The sequence below is a fragment of the Excalfactoria chinensis genome, chromosome 2, assembly GCF_039878825.1.
Source record: "Excalfactoria chinensis isolate bCotChi1 chromosome 2, bCotChi1.hap2, whole genome shotgun sequence".
NCBI classification, from domain to species: Eukaryota; Metazoa; Chordata; class Aves; order Galliformes; family Phasianidae; genus Excalfactoria; species Excalfactoria chinensis.
Window position 1 is genome coordinate 121,167,879 of NC_092826.1, and position 15,762 is coordinate 121,183,640.

General features: G+C 43.2%; 1 protein-coding gene across 2 annotated transcripts; it reads right to left on the reverse strand.

Annotated features, from left to right (window-relative positions):
• Nucleotides 1-8,569: 8,569 nt before the first annotated feature.
• Nucleotides 8,570-15,746, reverse strand: CLDN12 (claudin 12). 2 transcript variants are annotated; one of them, XM_072328427.1, is made up of 3 exons: nucleotides 15,579-15,746; nucleotides 13,558-13,624; nucleotides 8,570-12,676 (listed from the first exon to the last, which is right to left on the reverse strand). In XM_072328427.1, the coding sequence occupies exon 3, from the start codon at nucleotides 12,652-12,654 to the stop codon at nucleotides 11,917-11,919; it is 738 nt and encodes a 245-aa protein (XP_072184528.1). In that variant the 5' UTR covers nucleotides 12,655-12,676; nucleotides 13,558-13,624; nucleotides 15,579-15,746; the 3' UTR covers nucleotides 8,570-11,916. The 2 variants fall into 2 exon arrangements, with proteins under 2 accessions (XP_072184528.1, XP_072184529.1); XM_072328428.1 differs by lacking the exon at nucleotides 15,579-15,746 and adding an exon at nucleotides 14,892-15,428.
• Between the last annotated feature and the right edge of the window lie 16 nt (nucleotides 15,747-15,762).

Consider the following 15,762-nt stretch of genomic DNA (forward strand, 5'->3'; position numbering starts at 1 on the left):
CAATGACTCCATATAGCTGTATTCATTCGTTTTCTTCACTTTTTCCCAAACTTCTGTTATATTCCATGTATTTTTTTATTAAATGCACATTAATTGTGTTTGAGGCAAGGTGGAAACCCTCTAGCTATTTTTCTGTATCTTAGCATCAGCTAGTTTTAAATACACAGTGAAAAATGACTTCTCATAAGACAATTCAAGCCAGAGCTTGTAATTTTTCCTTGAAATGCTTCTAGCACGGTAATTCCAAAGAAAGTGTCTCTCAGCTGGAGCAAAGAGTGATGGGAAAAGAGGAAATAAAGGAATTTGCTGAGGGCTCTTTGGAAGCATGGCTATATCCATCTTCTCTGCTCTATCCTTTTGGGGGACAAAAGCGTTAATATAATTTATGAACAGCTTCAGTAATTCTCTCACATAGTAATGAATTAGTTTTTTTCTTGATTAAGTATGAACTCCCTTGGCAGACATAAATTCCCAGAAAATGGAGCGCAGAAGACATGAAAAAGCGTTCTAACAAGCACCTGGGTTTGGAACAAGCAGTATGTATTAACATTATACATAAAATCTCGGAAAATAAACAGATTTGCTTTCCCCCATCATAATTCCCACATTCATTTCAAATGATATCACTAACTTTTCTGCCAGCTCCACAGACACTGCCTGGGAGTTTGAACCAGGTTTCTATGAATGCTGTTTCAGCAGCAGCTCTGGCCGGGGCCCCTTTTTGTTATCTCTGCTCCAGTTCCTGCTATGTGTTAGAATGGCTGAATGAGCCATTCACCCAGTAGCTGGACAAAGGACTGATCTGGCTGTTTTTAGATGGTTTATTTTCCATTATTACCACTGATAACAATCTCAGAAGTGATACAGCAGTTACAAAGTCTGTGTACATTCAGTTGATAGCCTTAGTGACAGGATTACTGCACCACCCTGAGTCTGCCCAGCTTGTCCTATTACAATGTACATAAATAAGTTAGCTGATAAATTCTGTAGGCAATTAGAACGTCACTTTCTTTGCCTGTCTATTATCTTCGCATTTTGGTCTTATAAATATGTGCTTTGGTAAAAAGTATCTGAGCAAGAAGCTGTTTGGTAGGTTGTTTTACTTTGTGCATAGCTGAAACACAAATGTCTCTAGGTTGCAGTTTGGTGGTTATGCCAGCGTTGTCCCCACAAAAGTAGTCTGTGCTTCCCTCTATCTGAATGCTCATATTTACATGCAACAAAAACTATGCTGACAAATACATATCTGCTGTCCTGTAGTGAACTGATGCTGTTGAAAGTCTGTTTTTCAGGTAGATAGTGGTACCCTCTGTCTGGGTCACTGAGCACATGACCAAGTCCTTGTGCTCGTGCAGCAGAGAAGGAATTGAGGGGACACAACTAATACTCCAGGGAGGAAGAAGGACCTCTTTAGTTTTCTTCCACAGGACCAGCTTAAATGCACATTGGTTTGATATTAAGGCTTCATTGAAGCCATGCTAGAAAGTATATACAAGCTCTAGAGCTTTGTTAAAGAAAGTGCTATGATTAAATACCTACAGACCTGAATATGTGCCATCCTTATGAGGATGTTCAGATTGCAATAAATTAGATTTCACAATTCTTTCCTTAAACCGGGAAGTGTTAACAAGGCCATTTTATAGAGGAAAAGCTCCACAAGTTATTCCTCGAGGTCAAATAAAACAGGATTTTGCAGGTGAAAATGATCACCATTCCATAAATAGTCTTCATTGAAACAGAACACATAGAGATCCTAATAGTTCGAAGTAATAAATATCATAAACAGATGAGCTCCTGCAGATACATATTTCATCAGCTATCTTCAGGGATCAGAACAATGCAGTATAGGGACGAATTGATATACTTGAGGTTTTGCAGTTTTCCTATAAATACAATGACCCAACTGAACTTTCAGGCATACCCTGTGATTAAACTGCCTATTGAAAGGTCTTAATAAATTCAGATGTGATTAACTGAATGCTACTGGGGCAATTAAAATAAGCCATTCCTCTCAATTGATGTGGGCCCCTGCTGTCATGGAACAAAGATTTGTACCGACAGTGCAGAGAGAGAGCCTAGAGGTACATTTAAGATCAGTTCAGTATCTTTGCTAAGGGCAGTGGTATGTAGAAGCTGATTTTAATTTGCTTTTCATTGCACAATACTCATGTGACCACACAATGTTTAGGGAATAAATACCCTTTTTAGAGAGTATCTACATAATGACTCCTTTCTCTTGTGGCTATAACAGAGAGATAAAAATGTTAGTCTTGTCAAAAAAAAAAAAGGCATGTAGTACAATTTGTTGCCCCCAGACTCCTGCAGCTCACATTACGTATACAGTTTTTATGGCAGAGAACCAGTTGTGAATATCAGTACCAAGTGCACTACTTGGCAGGATGGTTGATAGTACTAAATTGTCATCTAAGTAAATTATAGTCTGTTGTTAGGTTTATGGTAATACTGCCCCACCCAAAACAAAAAGCCATGTGCATCCAAGTTGACTGGATGTCAGTGAAATCTGGCACTGCATAAACAGCTGTTAACATTCAGTCCTCTCCAATATTTCAAGCAAGAGAGAGCACTGAATTTGCTGTTACAGCTTGTACTGAACAGATTGGTTCCAGCAGGGCTAACTGATTTATTTTGAAAGCCATTGGACTTACCTACCTGGACAAAATTAATTGTTAGGTGCGTATCTTGGATGGAAATAATATATATATTTTTTGACTGAATGTCATCACAAATAAATGGACAGCATTAAAAAAAACAAGGTTGGGACCTTGGCACACTGTATTGCTCGGATCTCCCAAACAAGATGGTTCTTTGCTGCTGAGGATTTCCCCTTCCTTGCAGTGATGTTTTCAGCTGGGTCCGCTGGAACTCTCTGGATTCTCTGTTCAGTTTTCATAACCTGGTTGTGCTGGGAGATCCTCTGCCACTGCTTTGGCACACGCATCATCCATTGCTATAGATGATTTTAAACTACATGTAAAACATCATATTAACCACGTTCAATGAGTGTGTCCTGTGTGATCATTTATTCTTCTGCAGAAACTGTTCCCACGGACCATTTACTATCATCCTATCTGCATTCAGTTTGGTCAGCCTGTGGAAGGACCAGGTTCTCACCCAGGATGTTAACTGACAAATTTGGACGTGGGATTTTGTCTTGGCTCTGCAGTTGCTGTGTGAGGAGAGTCTTCAGGACAGTCTGAAATCCCCACCTGAAGCCCTCCTGCAAACATGGATCCGTCACCTTGTTTCACTCAGTCCATTGTCTGTCCCCAGCTGTGCCTCATCCATTCAAGGATGGTCTGAGTTGTTCCTGGACCACTGGCAGGTAAATGACTTCAGGGCAGTGTGTGCACTCAGGGACATCCCTAACATCCAGCTACACCACATTATGACTTAAAGACAACTTGACTGGCGCCCATATGTCTCCCATACAACTTAACATTCCTCAACTGCAGCACCTCTGTAATTGAAAACTGCGCTGAACAGCATTCATCCAGCTGTGAAATATGATCAACAACTCGTGACTGCCTGTGGGATGCATTCTGCATTGTGGTTTAAATAGGCCCAGGCTTTCCCTGGGAATGTGGCTGTAATGCCACACGGAACACAGTGGCTTGGTTTCTGCTATTTAATATTGCCATTGCTCTCAAAAGAAACCTATTTCCAGGATACTGCATTTTTCCCCAGAATAAAGAGTTACAGATGATAGGTAATAATATGTAATTACCTATGGACTTAATTGCATGTTTTACACTTCTCGTTGTTTTTGCTTTATTAAATTTCCTTAACCATAGCTGGAGCAAGAGAAGCTTTGAAGAACTACAGTCAGTTGGAGTTAGGGTAAAACAGGAGCATCATGAAATAGAAAGGCCCACCAGAAGAAGGATCTTGTTGCATTTCAACAACGAATAACTCCACTTGATTTAAGCTATTAGTTTAGCAGACTGACAGAAAATATCCCTCAGTTGCCATTTCCCAGCCCTTATCTAACTTCTGGGGGATTTCTTTTGCTAAATCTGATAAAAATCAGCTAACTATTTAGTGTCACAGTATGGGAGAAGAATTTCACCACACAGCTGCTTTCGTTTAGACCATTTTCTGTACTGTGAGGGGTCCAGATTTTCCCTTGACAGTTCACAGTCTATTACACGTGACTTAATATACTGTTTAACTTGGACACTGGATCTTGCTTTCAACACAGTGCATTTACTGACGTGCCAGCATTTCAGCTTCCCTTTACCCCCTGCAACACAGTCAGATTTGGTCCAGAATGCAAAATATCATTTCTACAGTCTTTAGAAAGATCGTACCTGTCTCAAATATCTGTCCTGATTACTTTCAATATAAAGTACTGATAGAATTTTCTCTTCTCATCAACTGGAGTAACTCAAGAATTGAATGACAGCACACCTTGCTGTAGCTTGGATCCATTTTCCCCTGTCTGTCCCCGTAATTCAAGAATAGGGTGTACTGCACAAAACTCCTGGCCAGTAACTAGGCATGGATACTAATTCCACATCACCAAAGAGAAGAGATCCTTCTTTTTATTTCATTTGCAGCATAAAATTATTGTATTTTAAAGCAGGAATGCGGCATTCCAGCACCCATCACAGAATTGTTTACCCTGCAGTCTTGACTGCAGCACTTAGTTACACCTTTCTCCTTTGAAGGAGCTGCAATACATAAGTTTCACAGTATAGGCTTACCTGTACTCAAGGTAGCAAGCTTCCTTTTCAGAGCTAATAGCAGTCTGAGCATAGGAATAAACCAAAGAAAATGTGTTAAATTGCTGCAATAGAGGAATATCAGTAACAGAACAAAATTCAAAATACTATAAAATAGCTCTGGAAAAAAATAAATACATTCATTTCCAGGAGCAGCCCAGGGAACATGATCAATTGATCCTGCTGATGTACGGCAGCAATCAAGCAAATCAGTACAGGTGTCTGTTACGTTATCTGTGATAGACCACACAGAAGCTTTTGCAGACCCTCTTGTCTTTGGTACTGCGCAGCAATAAGGATGTCAGCTGAGGCTGTCATGCAAGAAGTGACTACTGGAGATCTATTATGGGGACTTGGCCCTAAAGAACCGATTCTCCCAGCCTGAGAAAGCAGGGAGGTGAGCCTGGAATTTTTCCAGGAATGAACTGCCAACAAAGGGCACAGAAAGGGCCTTCAAACAAAAGGAGATTCTTCTAGGGATAGAAACTGCCAAGGGCAACCTTTCTTCTCAGGCAGCATTAACTTACTTAGCTGACTTGAGGATCAAAATCAAAAGCTGTGGCTTTTCTCATACTTCAGCCTGAATAGGCTCGCAGCTCAGAGGCATTTTTCATCAAATTTATTGTTTTCACATTATCTAAAAGACCCAAGTTTCTGCGGTTTAAAAAAGAAATATATCTCCGTGATGCATTTCAATCTTACTGTCAGTAGGGAAATGTAGCCCAAACAGATTCTGTTCTGCCCAGCGTTCAAAATCTCCAACAGGAACTCTAAGTAGATTAGTGCTGAGAGCATGAGAGAATTAGAGCTCTCAGTAGACATCTTGAGTGAGGCATATAGGCTTCAGCAGCTAAGATTAGTGGTTCTCAAGGTTCTCATAACTCCCTGGCTAATTAAGAGGCAGCCACACAGCATCTGAACACGTACAAGCAAACTAACTGGAACCGATGTACCATAATGAATTATGAGCTATCTAACCCAGCAAGCAGCTGACAAAAGAACTGATGAAAGCCCCACCAGCACCTCAGGACTTCTAAACAGCAGCGCCAGAACTGTCACCTGTTGTGGCTGCCCATGTGCCATCCAGCCGAAAGCAGAATCAAGCAGAATAGGAAGCCACAGAAAGAAGCAAAGTTTGTCTGATTGACCTGTGGCTGCCCTGTAAGAAAAACACCATCTCACTGAGTTTGTTTTGGGAGGACGTGATTCCGAGCAGCTGCATCCAGAGGTGATACTTTTAAACATAGGCTGAATTTGCTGGTGAAACATTTTAGCGTAGCAATAGAACGAACCTGAGCACTTTATTGCTGCTGAACTGGTTAGAGACAAAACAGTGCAGTAAGTCATCCAGCATGCTATCTTGAGAGATAACACTAAGCCATTCAGATCAAACCGTAAGCTAATGTGAATAGGTTAATATTTAATCTGTCACTTACCATATATGGTTTAAAGCAGTGTAACCTTCACATTTAATTTAAAGATTTGTATTTTTATTTCATTCCCTTTTTTCCCTTGCCATTAGCTCTTTTTTTAAGTGAACAAGGAAGGAATGAAAAAGGGAACAAACTTTGGAAAATCTTATGTTCTGAAACATGACTTTTTCCTTGCTAGTAAATGTTCCACGTCTTTCTCAAAATGTAACCTTTCCAATGAACTCCAGTTACTAACTTGATTAATAAACACCATCAACCTACAGAGAAAATTCCATAGTGTGGTCTTTCTTACACCCAACACTCCTTAAAACAAAGGTCTCAAAGTAAGGTCTCTCAAAGAATCAACCTCAGGCTCCCATCCTGCCCTTTACTCACGCATTCCTGCTGCTTTTGTTGATGGTGGAGCTCAAGTAACCAGGCGCGAAACCTGTCTGAAAGCCTGAAAACTAAGTAAGCAGAAGAGAAAATAAATAGCAAAGGAGCAAGAAGATGGGATTTAATTACATATTTTTCTCTTCACTAGGGCAGAAGTTTGGACAGCCATCTTGCCCTTGCAGTCCAGCTTTCCAGTTTCACTCCTCCAAAGAGACTTCCTTAACCTTCATACACCCATAGCTCACTGTGTTTCTGTTGCCCTGTTCAGCATTTACAGCTCCTTTGAGCTGCTGCACTGTAAAGACAAAGCCCTATCCCTAACAACCTAATACCCGGATGAGCAAAGTGACAGGAACACAGATAAGAAGCAGTGTTGAAATCAGAAACCATGTGCTTGCTTACCCTTGCATGAGGCCTCTGTGTCTGGTTGGATGAATGCTGATACAGCAGTGAAGCGAAAACATAAAAGCAAACAAACAAACCCATTTGCTGCTGCTTAGTTGTGGTGCCTGCTTATAGAAGAAGGGATAAATAATATTACATAGCTGCTGAACCACAGATGTAAACTCATTTCCTGTGATATAAAGATAGGAAAATCTGCCCTCAGAGATTTGTTTTCAGTGAGCAAAGATAGGTGGGTTAGCTTATTTGGAATGTTAGTACAAAAAAATGGGGCACACCCATGTTTTGGTAGAAGCTGAGTTCTCCACTGAGTTCTGTATTTGTGTCAGCAGTCGATCAGCCCATAGGCTCACAGCAGCTCTCAGAACACAAAAGGTCTGTCTGAACCTGAAGCAAAGGAGGAAGTGAAACCAAAGCAGCAGAGGATATCCAGGCATTTTTCCACCTCCTCAAGTAAGGCGCAGTGCTGGCAGCTGTCTCACGCTGTGTGTATTCCACAAGAATTGTTCTCATCTAAGCAGTACTTTACCAAACTGACCTGGAGTTCATTAGAAGTTAACCTTACCAGAGTGCCAGTTTAAAACAGAAGCCTAGGGAGCAATTATCAGCAATTCTCGTTATATTCATAGTATCATTATCCAGACCATTTCATGAACTTGCAGGATGGCATCAGCATTCCCAGTGCTCAGTTTGTGTTTTGTCCCATGACAACAAACCCCCACAGAGCTGCTGAGCTGGGGCTGGAAGAAGCAGCACTGCATTGGGTGAGTGATAGCTGAGCAAGCAGCAGAACTTAATCAAAGGAAAAAATAGGGATTGGCTCTGAGGCAAAGCACCGTGCTCTTCCTTATGTTACACCACTGCTTTTGCTCTGCTGTGGCATCAACCAGATTCTGGCCTGGAGCCTGCAAGATGGCCACAAAATCATCTGATTTTGATGGGAAGGTTATGGCTAAGGAAGCTGGGGCTGTTTAGTCTGGGGAAAAGGAGGCTGAGGGGAGACCTTATCGCCCTCTTCCAGTACCTGAAAGGTTCTTACAGTGAGAGTGGGGCAGGTCTCTTCTCACTGGTGGCATGTGACAGGACAAGGGGAAATAGCCTCAAGTTGTGCCAGGGCAAGTTTAGGTTGGATATTAGGAAGAACCTCTTTACAGAAAGGGTGGTTAGGTACTGGAATAGGCTCCCCAGGGAGGTGGTTGAATCGCCATCCCTGGATGTGTTTAAGAGTCATTTGGATGTGGTGCTCAGGGATATGATTTAGCAGAGAGTTTTTAGAGATAGGGTACTGGTTAGGCTGCGGTTGGACTTGATGATCTTCAAGGTCTTTTCCAACCTGGGTAATTCTATGATCTAGATTAAGGGAAAACACCATTTTCCTCTTAAAGAAAACAAGAATTCTAGAACCTTTCACAATAAAATTACAAGGAAATAATAAGCAATAGACTTTCAGAAAATGTCTTCTCTTCAGCAGCAGGACTACAAAATTAGGGAGCTAAAAATGCAGCGTGTATTATGTATTCTAAGCTTGTTAGGTTATCTGAAACTGCCTGAGAAGATTGGTGATCAACGTCAGAGCAGAGCAAATCTTTAGTTACTGTCCCCCACAAAATAAAATGAAATAACTGGCATCTGTATGAGAATGTTTTATTAAAAATACATACCTTCTGTTTCACATAAAAAGAACCCACACTGTATGTAACACAGCTTGAAAACCTGGACAGGAATTGCTAGGAAGAAAACTGAAACAGATTCCCAAAAGCCAGAGCACCCAACCTTTGACTGCATGAGCTGCAAATTAAAATCCTGCATTCGAGACCCAGAGTGCCCGTCCAGGAAGGAGCAGCTGGCCAGAGGCTGGGGTGCCAATGGGTTCACAGCAGCTCCTCCCTGCCATAGGACCGTGTGGGACATGTGTCCGCTCCAAGCCTTGGGAAGGCTGTTGCTCCCCAGCCCTACTGCTGGGTACAGCAGTTACCTTAGCAAGAGACCCATTGGAGAGGCACTCAGCTCAAGCATTGCAGGTTGGCCACCCCTTCTGTAAACAAGGCGAAAAAGAGCACGGCACTTCCAGCTCACTTCACTGAGGATCCAGTGTCAACTCACATTAACAGCACTGTTGAAAGAGACTCAGCTGTGCTTTCATGATACAACATGAAGCAGCAGCTTTTTGATGAAAACTACCCTAACTACAGCTTACACTGGAATCCATTAACTTTTGGATTCCTGCTTTTCATAGATCAGACTTTTGAAAAGACACAATTTACAAAGCAACAAGTTATCAGCTCAGGCGGCAGCAAATACTAATCGAAAGTTTACTGCATATAAATCAAAGTTGGAATGCAAAAGAGTTGTCACAGATGTCTGCTATCTAAACTATACAGAACAAAACACTGGCTGCACTTACAGTCCGAAGAAAGCATTGGCCTGCCAGGCTCTGAAGATATTGAAGATTTGGGTCCTTTTAAGGTCACTCACAGATGTACTCATCACCCCTCCAAGACGGTCACAATGCTTTATAAATTCAAGCTCAAAAAGCATTCCAGACACCGACAATAAACAGACGTTTACTGGGCAACTCATAATTTAAGCAAGGCACAAAGAAGAAAAGACACTGGAGGAAGAAGCAAAGCGACGTGAAACCACAAAGCAGCGGTCCCTGCAGCAGCAACAATGTCTGTGGTTAGACAGCAAGAGCAACTCTAAAGCAAAGTTCCATTTTAAAGGAAAGAAAAAGTGACCTTGCATGGCATTATACATGTTCTAATCCCATACAAATCATGATCTGATTCAAAAAAAAATGATCCTTCATCTAACATCATGTCTTGAAAACTTAAAGGGTATAATGTTCGTGCACCTTCAGAGGCCTGTCTTTTTAAGGATTCTTTATCATCTACAATGATTCCTAAGACTGCTACTTCACCAAGCACATTGTCACCTTCTGGAAGGGCTTTGTAGCTCCACTGACTGTGCTGGGAACTTACAACAGAGATCAGCTTCCCCACTTGGTCCACTAGCTTCCCAGGCCTGCCGCTTTGCACAAAGGGATTCCTCTCGATGCACTGTCACTGCACAGACTGTAACACAAGATTTGCCCCAGGGGAGCATTTGTTCATATTATAAAGGAAATGAACTGATTTTCAAGACCTTACAGGAGTTCACAGAAATAAAGACTTCTTACTTCATTTTTAGCAAATTTGTTCTGAGATGAATGAAATTCAAGTATCTGCTAAACTCCAGAATGCTGCCAATCAAAACAGCTTTCCCTGCTGCCGTGACATCTCAAAACCCAAACCTCCAAAATCTGAGCCAAAATCTGAGCAAGTCAAATAACTGCCTTTACTGTAACAGTGTCCAACGCGCTATCATCACATTTCTGAGTAATTTCAAAGTCCATATTGAAAAGCTGTGATCCCCCAGGGTTGGCCCACACTGCATCTGAGGAGGTAAAAATGACTTCAAAACATCCCAGGCTGGGAATTTATAACCCTTCCTCTTATTTGAGGCTTCTAATAACTCGTGAGCTCACATCTTAATGAAAACAGGAGCAGGACACTTTCTCCAGTAGGGAGATAGAAGTGTAGGAAACTGGATTTTAAAATGGCTCAGTGTGAAAGGTATGGAAAAACAAGGCTGAAAAGGCAAAGCCTTAAACAGTAACTGGATAAGCTACAGCATGAAAGTCCTGCAACACCGCAGACTATACCTTCCTGTAAACAGCAGCGGTGAAAAATACACAAACTCATTGTTATTCGTATATACACGTTAAAAAATAAATAGATCTAGATTTAAAAATCTCTCCACAGGATCACAATTCCCTTCCTAGAGAGGCATTGTTACAGCCTGCGTGCAGCACTCTAAAACCATCTTTCACAGCCTTCAGAATTCTTCATGGCTTTCCTAATCCATTTGTAGTGATGACGTTTCTCTCCAGAACTGAATAATACCTTAAAGCATTTTTGATTCTAAGCTCATTTGAGTTGCAAATCCATCTTTCAGGTCTTGAAGATTGCGTCCAAAGAAAATATTTAATCTTTTGAACAGATTTTGTTTGAAATACAAGTTGTCTTTGTTTTAACTTCAAAATAGATCTACAGAATTCACCAGCTTCTTAAAAAAAGACTAGAAGGAACATTCACAAATGTTTCCAGTCCCCAGCGATTCACAAAGCGTTATCACAGTACAGAAGAAAGTTCTTAGCTAAATCACTTACTCCTTTCAAAAGCTACTTTGAAAATAAAAGGTAATTTGACACTATTTTCTACCACAGAAGTTCATAAGCAAGTAGCTTTTTGTGCACACTGCAAAACAAAGAGCAGTGCTACGGAACTGAATTAGTCTGACAAATCCCCTTTTTAGTCATCCAGTCTTAAAATACACGCGTCCAGATGAAAGCTCTGCAACCCATTTCTTAATCACCTTCCCGCTCCTGCTAATAACACACTTCTGCCTACACTAGGTCATCTTCTCATCTCTAACAAGAAACTTAATGAAACTCCTATATCCGTTCCCACTGCCTGCACCTGGGTAATACATGGCTGCAAAAGCCCATGTACACAGCTCCTCTAATGGGATCGGAATTTAAATATAGTTCATCAAAGTAGCAAAGAGGTTCCAACCTGCTTTGATCACAATAAGCAGAAGGATGAACAGATATGCAAGACAATTTGCACAAACAGATACTACTGTAGTGTCCTATCCCAGCATTAGCAGCAATTTTTGTCTGCGGTGAGCTCAGAGGAAAAAGCAAAGAAATAAACAAAAAACAAAAACTACAAAGGCTGTTCAGAGAAGAACACATGAGAACAGCAGAGATACTTGAGATCTCAAGTCTCCATTGCACTGCATCTTGGGGAAAATGACCGTACAAATGGATTACACCCAGTGCAAGGCAGGAGAGAGAATCAAGCCCACAATTTGCATGGTTTGAGTGAGCTCAACAATTTGACTTCCAAGACTTTGTCTCCTTAAGATGTGTGTGTCACAACAGGAATGTCAATTTCCATGGCAGAGAGGCGAGAGCGCGCAGAATATGGCTGAGAGGCATAGCTGTGCATGCTGGGGGCATGTGAATAGAGGGGCTGCCAGAAGGGGGAAGGCAGGCTCTTACACGCACAATACCATAGACATAAAAGAACAGAAGTGAAAAACAGACCACCGGCACTGGCAATGGCAATAAATACAGAGATGTCAAAGCTAAAGACAGGCTCATATTTTCTGTTCAGATAATTGTTGTAAAAAATGACCCAGACTGACGGGGTGAGACAAATTGCACATGCCAGGAGGAACAAGAGGCCAGCCACGAGGTGGCAGCCCGCACTGTTCACAAGGCATTTTGCCAATTTGACGTTCGGCACGCTTGATACAAAGGCTGTGTTACACATGCCAATCATGCAGAGAAACAGAGCTGAGACAGCAGTAAACATACTCAGTGGAAGGGCAAACTGAAGAACGCGCAAGTCCAGTTGATCAACCGCCGTGTACCACTGCGGGTCGTATATCACACAGTCTCTGCTCCCATCAAAGCGAGCACACTTAATCCAGAGTCCAGTGTAAATGGTCACATTCCTCTCGTTCTTGTTGTATGTGTACAGTCTCATCTGCCTCCAGTTTGGAAGTAGAACTGCTGCAAGGAGTCCGGCCACCGACGCCGTCCCACTGAGGAAGGCCAGCACTGTTGCTGCATGAACATCCCTGCAGCCCATGCCTGCCCACTGCAGACACCTCCTGCAGTTAAAGAGAAAAATTAAATTAAAAAATAAATCAGTAGGTGCAAGGTTGTTGGTATAAGACTGATTACAGTTGACTTGTGCTAGCTAAATCAAGTTGGTAGGCAGTAACGCCGGCACCTTTCTTGCTTTATACACTTGGGTGGTGATAACACTACTGAGTCCACACTTTAATGAGAGCACAGCCCATTATGACTGCTCAGCTGACAAGAGTGCTAAATAAGTCTTCAAAACCAAAAAAAGAACACTTTAACATGCAATTCTATGTAACACTTAAGTGTGTGTCGCTGTGTGGGCTTTTACAGAGGCTACTAGGAGGTCAGTCACTGAGTTAGCTGATTTAAGCTCACCTCTCCTCAACTGGCAGCTCCCTCTCTGTACCCTAGATGCAATACCAGAGTGCATGCACAGTCCTACCACACTGCCACATAAGTAAAAAGGAATTGCTCAATACCAGCATCATTAGGCCGGGCAGGAATGCACACATTGGCAGTAACCCACAATTTAGATGGGCCAAATTCAGAGCTGCAAGCTAGTGAAGAAGGCGCTGCTGAGTAATCTACTATGATGCTTTTTCAAAAGCAATTAAAACTTCTGCTTTCCAAAGCCTTGTTTCTGCCAGCCCGTCCTGCATTTTGCTCCAGTACTTTTGAATGAAAGAATTCTGAGTGTTTCTCTTGGGAGTAGGAAGGATAAGATGTAGAAAACAGCTTATTTTTTAGTTAGAGGGTATCAAAGAAAAGTGCATTTGTACGTACATTAAGCACAATCCCCCCAGCAGGGGAACCTTGTCCCATCCTGCACATGCTGAAGCTATAATCAGAGCAGCCAAATGAGCAGTAACAAATCCATGGTTAAAAGAAGATTCAGTGTACTCACCAGTGGTGTGCTCAAATCAAGAGGAACCTTAGCAGCTTTTAGAACCAGGAAAAAGCTGTTACTGGATCTAGAAAACAGAGCATAGAGTCAGCATTACGTTTGTTTCATGCAGTGCCAACAACAGTGTTTACACTGCAATACAGAAACATGAGGCTTCAAAAACGTTTGCATTAAAACAACTCCTAAAATTTCCTCTTCCATTTAAAACACAAAACTCAAGCTTGGAAAACAACTACTTCTCTATGGATGTTCTAGGCTACGGAGATGCTCACCAAAAAAGAGAAGTCCATACAGTCACACAGAAGGACTGCTTCAGATGTTAGGCTCCCAGCTCCACTTTCACAACAGGGAGGAAAAAGCTGAATCATTTTTCATGTCAAAGAACAAAAGAGAGCCTGAATTGTTTATGTACTTGTGGGTCTCTATTCCTTCCTCTACACACAAAGGTTTGTAGGAAAAGGGAACAAGGCAGGAAGCTTTTGGTGATGGCTTCTCAGTGCCTGCCCAGCACTTCCAGAGAAAGAATCCCCACCTGGATTCTCTTTATACAGCAACACCGACTTCCAAAACCAGCTTTGCAGGTTCTAGTAGGAGAATCATTTCCATGCTAGATAGGAAGAGTGTCAGACCTACAAACACGTTATTGTGCAACTTCAAGGATGTGAAGGTGAATTTGCTGTGCTAGCCTGCCTGAATAACATTCACATGTACACTCCTAGGGTGAAGCATCAAAGAAACTTCTATCATACCATGTAGGCAAGAAAGGCTTTACAGCATTACCCATGCGACCCCAAGTTTTTCATTAAATAAGGAAACAAACTTCCAAGTCCAGAATCCTCCAATACGAATGCTAGTGTATGTGAGACACCAAGGGCAGGCACAGCCAACTCTGGCATGCACTGGACTCCAGCTGCCAGGCTAAACAGCCACAACTGCAGTGGCTGAATTCTGCAACCTTGGCAGAGTGGCAGAGGTCAGCATCACCATGTTCTGCTCTACTGGAGCAATAGCAGTTTGTTAACTTTTTCTCCATGAGTTCAGGACTCAAAAAGAAAAGAAAGTATTACTGAACAGGTGGGAGCATTGCTGAGCAGCTGTCAAGGTTTGTGTGTGCTTAGTTACAACCTAAGATAAGACAAACATACAGATTTCCCTCTGGAGGTTCACACCCTCAAAAGCATCACACAGTGCTCATGAACAACCATAATTAAGTAGTAAACGTCAGAAGGGCTGTGCCCAGCCCAGTCCCTGCCATTACCTGATGGATACCTGTGGTCACCAGCTGTTGAAATGTACATATATAGCACAGGCACGGAGCACTCCTCAGCACCCACCTCAGGAAGACCTCCATGTCTGCAAATACAGAGTTCCTCCCCTCCTCTGTTATGGCTTAGGGTACCCGTGTTGTTCTCTCTCCCTGGTAGTGCTGAACATCCATCAGCCTCGGTGGCACTTAGGCACCAGTCCAAGGGAAGAAAGATGCTTTGGCCAGGGCAGGGGAGGCCTTTTTCTGCCTCAGATTTCAGACTCCAGTTTCTCACAGCCAACGCGCCTCACAGCTCTCATAACCGGCTCATGAGAACTACCAGTCCCAGTGCCACTACAGGGACGGATTTTACCACAGACGCTGTTGTGAAGGTCCGTGTTTAAGCTACTACGAGTCGCGGCCAGCTGGCCACGAGGAGGAGCCCAGAGCTGCCCCGTTTCTCCATAGCTAGAAGGGGCCGATACGGAGTAACCGCGGCCAGTCAACGCTTCTCTTCCAAAAATCCCTCGCGCGGTTCCAAGTTCTACAAGAAGCCCGTTCAAAATTAAACCCGACGCAACAGGCCGGACGCAGCATCCCCAGCTATAGCGCACGGGGAGCTTTAAGAAAGCCAACGCGTCCTCGCCAGCCGATGAGCACAGCGGACGGCGCAGCGCCAGCAGCCCGGCCGCACGGCGCCCACCCCGCAGCTCCGCCCGCCCACGGCCGCGCGGCTCCCCGGGCACCGAGCCGCCTCCACCTCCCGGCCGCTCACCTGCAGAACGGGCACCATAGCCGGGCTCCTCCCGCCGGAGCGGTCTCCTTCCTCTTCTCCTCGCTGGAAGCCGCGGCCCGTCGCACTGCGGGATTGCGGTCCGGCGCCGCCGCAGTGCCGGCCCCGAGCCCTGCCCGCAACTACAGCTCCCAGCCGCCCCGCGCCGCCCCTCCCCTCATGGCGG

Bases quoted from the DNA above. Each gene is read 5' to 3' on its own strand.
- CLDN12 (XM_072328427.1), bottom strand. From the start codon at position 12,654: ATGGGCTGCAGGGATGTTCATGCAGCAACAGTGCTGGCCTTCCTCAGT.